This window comes from Chrysochloris asiatica, unplaced genomic scaffold (genome assembly GCF_000296735.1).
Source record: "Chrysochloris asiatica unplaced genomic scaffold, ChrAsi1.0 scaffold00096, whole genome shotgun sequence".
Classification (NCBI taxonomy): domain Eukaryota; kingdom Metazoa; phylum Chordata; class Mammalia; order Afrosoricida; family Chrysochloridae; genus Chrysochloris; species Chrysochloris asiatica.
This window is the reverse complement of record NW_006408614.1, coordinates 4,261,076-4,268,301: the sequence shown is the minus strand read 5'-3', so window position 1 is coordinate 4,268,301 and position 7,226 is coordinate 4,261,076. Positions and strand designations below refer to the sequence as shown.

The 7,226-nt window shown below is 50.1% G+C and overlaps 1 protein-coding gene across 2 annotated transcripts in view; it reads right to left on the bottom strand.

Moving 5' to 3' along the window:
- CHRND (cholinergic receptor, nicotinic, delta (muscle)) overlaps positions 1-7,226 on the bottom strand; it is a 10,673-nt gene that overhangs the window by 1,643 nt on the left and 1,804 nt on the right. For both annotated transcript variants that reach the window (XM_006866749.1, XM_006866750.1), the window contains 7 exons: positions 6,910-7,065; positions 6,594-6,706; positions 4,824-5,024; positions 3,746-3,857; positions 3,289-3,403; positions 855-1,059; positions 645-763 (listed from right to left, as the gene is read on the bottom strand). In XM_006866749.1, the coding sequence (XP_006866811.1) occupies positions 645-763; positions 855-1,059; positions 3,289-3,403; positions 3,746-3,857; positions 4,824-5,024; positions 6,594-6,706; positions 6,910-7,065 (1,021 nt within the window). The remainder of the gene's footprint in view (positions 1-644; positions 764-854; positions 1,060-3,288; positions 3,404-3,745; positions 3,858-4,823; positions 5,025-6,593; positions 6,707-6,909; positions 7,066-7,226) is intronic.

The following is a 7,226-nucleotide window of genomic DNA, read 5'->3' as shown; positions in this document are numbered from 1 at the left end:
CTACTCTATCTATCTATCTATCTATCTATCTATCTATCTATCTATCTATCTATCTATCTACTCTATCTATCTATCTATCTATCTACTCTATCTATCTATCTATCTATCTTATCTATCTATCTATCTATCTATCTACCTACTCTATCTATCTATCTTATCTATCTATCTATCTATCTATCTATCTATCTATCTATCTATCTATCTATCTATCTATCTACCTATCTACTCTATCTATCTATCTATCTATCTATCTATCTATCTATCTATCTATCTATCTATCATCCATCTATCTACCTATCTGCCTTGGTGTGGCACTGTAGGGTAAACACTGGACTGTTAACCACAAAGGTAGTAGTTTAAACCCACCAGCTGCTCTTGGAAATCCTATACAGTCACTATGAGTTAGAATCAACTTGACATCATACACAACAACAACATATATATGTAAGAAGAGGCTTCAAAAAGTTTGTTGAAAAATGGAATTGAAAAAAGAATGGAATTTCCCCACAGACCTTTTGAAGCCCCCTCGTGCATATATGCACATATATGAGTATCTCTAAGGGGAACCGTGCACTCTGCAAACAGGACATACTTGGGCAGTGCACCACTTGAACACCTGTCCATGGCAGCCCTGTAGCACTCACCTCGTTGTAACTGTTCTGGTCCCTCATGTGGTTGACGATGAAGTTGGCCCCATCCACAGCTGGCTTCAGCTCATTGAAGAGTTCCTGCTGAGTCTGCTCAGAGCCTGGTGGGGGTTGGCCTGTGGACACCAGGCCAGAGGTGAACGTGAAGCCAGCCCTGCCTCCCACCTCCCATGGACAAGCCAAGCCCCAAAGGCCACTGGGACCCACATGCGGTGGTGAGGCGCCGGGCCAGTCCGTGCCGCTCTGACTGCTTCTCGAACATGAGATCGCTTCGGGACTTGAGCAAGAAGTACTCCTCCGCCTTGGAGATGTAGCCCAGGGAGCTACTCCTGCGGACTAGGGCCCCGGGGCTGGGCCCATCCTCCATGGGACGAGACATGTGCAGGAGTTCAGGCAGGGTCTCCAGGAAGAGCTGTGGTGGGTCAGGGTGACATAAGAATGTGGGGTTCCCTCCACACAACCTGAGTTCATACCTAACAGCTGCGTCTCCATTTCTGGCTGTACTGTCACAATGCCCTCCCCGGATGGACTCTCTCCATCATTAATTTACTGATCCTCTATGGATGGACACTTTAAGTTGCTTCCAATTTTTCTGCATTGAACACAGCACAGCACAAAAGTCATTCATTAAAACGGAATTGTATAACTGACCTAATAGTGTGTTTAGAACTTGTCCAGTACCTCCTAGTTCCTCGCATAGTGCCTGGAATCTTAAAAGTTTGCAAGCAGTCACTCAAGTCACAAGGATTGGTCTCTATTTACCTGGAGCAATAGGGGAGTCAAGAATAGGCGGATGGCATGGAGTAAGTCCTGGTAGGATCGATCGGTGATGGACTGCTAACCACAAGGTTGGCGGTTCAAACCCACCAGCCACTCAGCCACCACCACCAGAAATCAGAACTGACTTGACGACACATAACAACAGGGAGTGACTAGTTAATGGACTCCAGAAACAACTGCCTCCTTTGCCACGAGACCAGAAGACCCGGATGTTATCTGGCTACCATTCGATCAAAGATTCTATAGAAGAATCCTGGTCAAGAGTTGGGGTGGAATGCAGAACAGAATTTCAAATTCTCATGGGCTCCAGACTTTTTGGAGCCATGTCAGCTGAAGCTACCGCCCTGAGATAATCTTTAAACCTGAAAGCCACAAATAATTCCCTTGAAGTTTTCTTAAAATCAAGCAATTATCTTGTTTAGTAAAAAAATGTGTGTGTTGAGCAATGTGTTCTTTTAAGAACTATCTATATAGGATCCAACTGACAAGAGCAACTGGAAAGATTGGAGAGGAGCTTAAGGGCAGTAAGCTTATGTTAATGGGGGAAGGACAACTCAGAAAAGGTGGTCACACAACTCAAAGAATGTAATTGATGTCACTGAGTAAGTACATGTAGAAATACTTGAATTAGTGTACGCTTTGCTCTGCATATTCTCAACAGAGCAAAACAAAAGATCGGGAAAAAAAAAAAAAAAAAGCATTATATCTTGAAAGAAAATGCTCCAGATGCTGAACAACCCCTCCCCAATCCTTCAAGACACTCAAAGGTGCTAAGTCGCCATCAACAACCAGCTGTCCCTGAAGCAAAGGCCCTGGGTGGTTGAGAGGTAAGGGACTCCCCTTCCTGAGCACCCTGCACCCCAATCTTATTTTTAACTGAGATATAACAAACATAAGGGACTTCGGTGGCGCAGTGGGTTAAACGTTGGGCTGGCTGCTAACCATAAGGTTACCATTCAAACACACAAGCCTATTCGCCAAGGGAGCAAGATATAGCAATGTGCTCCTGTAAGGATTTACAGCCTTGGAAACCTGAGGAAACAGTGTCCCTATGACTTGGAATCAACTGGAAGGCAGTGGATTTGGTTTGTTTACACCATGTTGTTGTTGTGAAATGTTGCCAAGTCGTCTCTAATTCATGGCGACCCTGTATAGGTTTCCCAAGAACAGTTGATGGGTTTGAACTGCCAACTCTGTCTGTGATCAGCAGTCCAGTGCTTATCCTACAGCACCACACCAGGAGCAAACCTTAAGAGTATGGCTAGATGAATACTGACAGATGTATGTAACTCTGTAAGATAGAGAACATTATCCCAAAAGGGTTCCCTCATACTATCCAGTCAAGAGATGCCCCCCATCAATTCCTACCTATCCCTAGAGGTAACCACCTCCCCCCATCAAAGACTGGGTTTGCCTGCTCTTGAACTTGATAAAAATGAATCTGTGCAACCGTTCCTGATTTTAGCCTCCTTCAGGCAACGTTGTGTGAGATTTCATTCACATGACACCACGTTAGTGCATCAGTAGCCACTGAGTGGTATTCCACTCTGAGCGCACCGGGGTCCTCTGCCTGCTCCCCTCTACATGGTCATTTAGACAACTCCCAGTTTGGACTATTGCCCCTCACCTTTTTGAGCTGAATGTTTTTCAAGTATACAGTTTAGTGACCTCAAAGACATCAGTCATGTTGTGCAACCATTACCGATATCGATATCCTACTGCCAAATTACCCATCACCATAAATAAAAACTCAACGCTTCCTAAACCACGGCTGCCCTGTTCTCTTCCTCTCCTGCTCCGCCCGTGGTAACCTTGGTCTCCAGACCTTTGCTTGTACTAGGTATTGTATCGGAGCTTTCACCTTCTTGACGCCCTCGGACAGCACGTGGGTACTGGGCGTTCGGAAGTGGATGTTGAGCACGATGACACAGATTACCACGACCATAGCCACCAGCACCATGCCAAAGAGCAGGAACCTGTGGGCGCACACTCAGCCTGGAGCCCCAGCCAGGTAGTCAGGGGGCGGGGCCAGGCCAGGAGGCCAAGTTACACTGATTGGGCGGGGCCAAGCCAGGTGGGGCGGGGCCTGGAGGATGGGCGGGGTTTTGTCGGTGGGCGGGGGCATGTTAGGAGAGGCAGGACCATGGCCCGGCTCCTTTAGGCAGTGAGGGGCATGTGGGACAGAAGTGGAGTGGGGGCCGTAGCCAGGGCTGGATGAAGCCTGCGTGGTGGGCAGGGTAAGGGCAGAGGTGAGGAAAGGGCAGGGTCAGGAGAGGTGGTGCACCCACACTGGCTGGGTAAGATTGGTCTGCACGCACTTGCCAATGAGTGGGATGGCCATGGATGAGGCGGGCAGCCTCTTGGAGATGAGCAGCAGGAAGACAGACTGTGCCAACAACACTGAGATGGCCACCGATGTCTTCTCACCACCTGGGGGGGAGCCAGACTGAGTTAAGACCTCTGACCCACTGCGGCCCCTCCCTCTACTATGCACCAGTCTTCCTGTGCTAAGGTGGCACACAGTTGGCACCATCTCCATGGCACTTAACGACATGGGTCAGAAGCACAACATGAAGTCAGAGGCCTGGGTTTCAATCCTGGCTGAACCATTTACCAGCTGGGCGATCTTGGACAAGTAACCTGACCTCTCTGTGTCTGTTAAATGTGGAGCTGGCAAATGACTCCTCACAAGGCTGTTGTGAGGCTGAGGTGAGCAAGTGCTTGTTGAACGCTCATCTGGGTCATGACCCTAGCTGTCAGGATCCCCTGGCCCATGCCACCGTCCTCTGGATACCAGAGACTCCCTCCTGAAGTCCAGGTCAACCGGCCTCACTGCCTGTGTGAAAGGCTCTGGCCCTTCGCACTGTGCTCAGCTCCCAGAAGCAGAATGCCCCAGCCAATTCCTCTGCAAACATCGCCCCTGCTCTGGTACAACTCCTTCCAGAAAGCCTGCCCCCTTCAGTCACCCTCCTAGGCCTACAGTGTCCATATCTGTCCCTGGGACTTCCTGTGAGCTGCTCCTAATTCATAATCTGAAACTATTATTAAAGTGTTTCTTTCTGGAGCCAAGTTAACAAGATTGCAGACCCCAAGATCCCCTGGCTTCAGAAAGACTATTATTCACTCATTGGTTTAACAGCCTACTAGGAGCCCGGCCCATGGCCAGAGTGGTGGCTCTCCCCAGGGTCCTTGGGAAACTCCTCATGAGAAGCAAAGTAGCCCAGGAGGGATGGAGACCTCAGGAGACAAGGTCATGGTGTCTCCCCACAGACGTCTATGGGCCCCAGGGAACCCCAGGGGTGGTGGTCCTGTGTGACTCCCAGAAGGAAGTGGAAGACAGGGCTGGGTGGCTGACGCTCAGGTGAGCCTGGGATGGGTGAAGGCACTGAGTCTCACTGTCCGCTGGCAGGTAGAAGACCAGGTTGACCATGAAGGAGATGAGCACACATGGCACCAAGATGTTGATGATGTAGAAAAGCGGTTTGCGGCGGATGATGAGGTAGAAGGTGATGTCCTGGCGGTTTCGGTTGTCCAGCGGGACACTGGGGTCTCGATTGATCCTAGCTGGCCGGTGCACAATCTCCCACTCCCCATTCTCTGTAGGCAGCACAAAGAGGGCACTGGTGGTTGTTAGGGCAAGGAAGACCTGAGGGGGTGGGGCCCTTAGGAGAGAAAGTGGAGGGTTCAAATAGAAGGGGGCTTCGCCGGCTGTGACTTTTCTCTCCTGGGAAAGAATGGAACTGAGACCACAAAGGGTTCAATTAGTGAGTCTTTAGACTCAAAGGTATCATGAACGAAAACTAGGTCTGTGCAGATGACAAAAACAGTCAAACAAATGATCTCAGTTGTTACGTTTGTCTTCCTAGGAAAAGCCATGTCATTGTGAAGCAGGTCATCCTCCTTGACTGGGGTCCCAGGATGATACAGTGAAAGGAAACCCCTTCCTCATGATGTGCCGGCCGTGGGACCAGCAGGATGTGGGTCTTTTCTGATCTAGGTCTGAGCTAGGTCACAGATGGGGTGAGAGGTGTGGGAGGGGATGGCACTGCTGGGCTCTCCAGGAGACAGGAAAAGACTAGTCACACATCTGTCCACCACATCCACACCTAGTCCTCCTTCCCAGACTCAGAAGAGAGGATTTTAGCCTGAGTGGAGCAGGGTGGGACACGGACACTGGTCTGGCCCTGCCAGGCTTCCTTCCTTCCACATGCTGAATTTGTGTGTGCCTTCGTGTGTTGGGATGTGTGTGGGTTTGTGTTTCTCTCTGGCTCAGTGTGTTTGTTGTCTGTGTCTGTCTGTGGTTCTGTTTACCTGTGTGTGTGTGAGCACACTATGTGTCCTGAGTATATCTGTGTGTGTGTGGGGGGAGGTGCACTCATGGTAGGGGTACATGTGGGGTTTCTATCCACACAGGGGTGTGTATATCAGGGAGGAGATGTCTAACCGTGTATGTGTGTCTATCATCTGGAAGTGTGTCTGTCTGTGGCGGTTCTATCTAGTGGCATGTCTTCCCATAGGAGTGTGTGAATCAGGGAGGGCTATCTATCCAGGGGGGTGTCTTATAGGGGGACCTGTCTATCTAGGGGTGAGCATCTATCTCCTAGTATGTTTTTTTTAAGGTTTTATTGTGAATTGAATGATCGTTTACATGGGAAAACATCGGCTTTACACCATGGTTTCATTGCAATGATTACAATCTCCTCCGTATAACATCATTCAACAGTGTTTGCTTCCATTCCCTGCTTTGTTTTTTTGTGTTTTTTTTTTGGGGGGGGGGGATTACAGAAAAACACTCAGGAATATATAATAATTTAAACAACTAAAGGGCACATTCTGCAAGCCTGCCTCCTGGCCGCCAGCACCCAGACCCTCTCTTTCCATGAGTCCAACAGCCTCAGAAACCCTGCACAGGGTCGCTATGAGTTGGAACCGACCCCAAGGCACATAACAACAACAACAACAACAACAACAAGAGTCCTCAGCTCCCTCTCTCCATGTCCTCGTCTCTGCCCCATCTCTCTCCTAGTATGTTTTAACTGAAAGGTATCATGAACTGAAAATAGGTCGGAGCAGATGGACATGACAGCCAACTGATCTCAGTTGGTAAGCCTGCCTTCCTAGGAAAAACTGGGGTGTGTGCCTATCTGGGGGTGTCCGTTCTCACACCTGTGAAGCCCTCTGGGTCGATGATGATCCACTCCACGAGGTAGGTCCGGTTCTTTTCATCTGTCTCCTGTTTCAGACTCAGGGTGATCTCCTTGGCCGTGTACTTGAGTGAGCTGGGCAGGGCAGTGGGCAGAGGTTGGCACCTAGCCACTAATGGAACCACTGCCGGGGGGAGGGCAGTGGGAGCCAGTAAGGGGAGCTCAGGGTTAGAAAAGGTCACTTGGGGAAAGGGACTCTAATCAGGATGGAGCTGGACCCTCACCCCCCTCGGTCAGGCTGGGTGCCCTGCTTAGGGTGGCTGGAGAAATGGGCACACCTGAACTTGAGGGAACAATTCTGCCAGTCGAAGGGGAAGTAGGTGACAGAGATGGGGCAGGAGGAGCGGAAAATGGCGGGCGGCAGCCAGCACACATAGCCTGATGGGTAGATGAGCACGTTGCAGGAGTAGGAAATATGGAAGGAGCCGTCATTGCTGGGGGACGATGGGGATAAGGGCCACAGTGAGTGCTTGCCAACTGATGGGGAGGCTGGGAGGGAGGGCAGTCAGGGCTGGGGTACAGGAGGGGCTGGGAGAGAGGGCAGTTAGGGTTGGGGTACAGGGGGAGGCTGGGAGGGAGGACAGTCAGGGCTGGG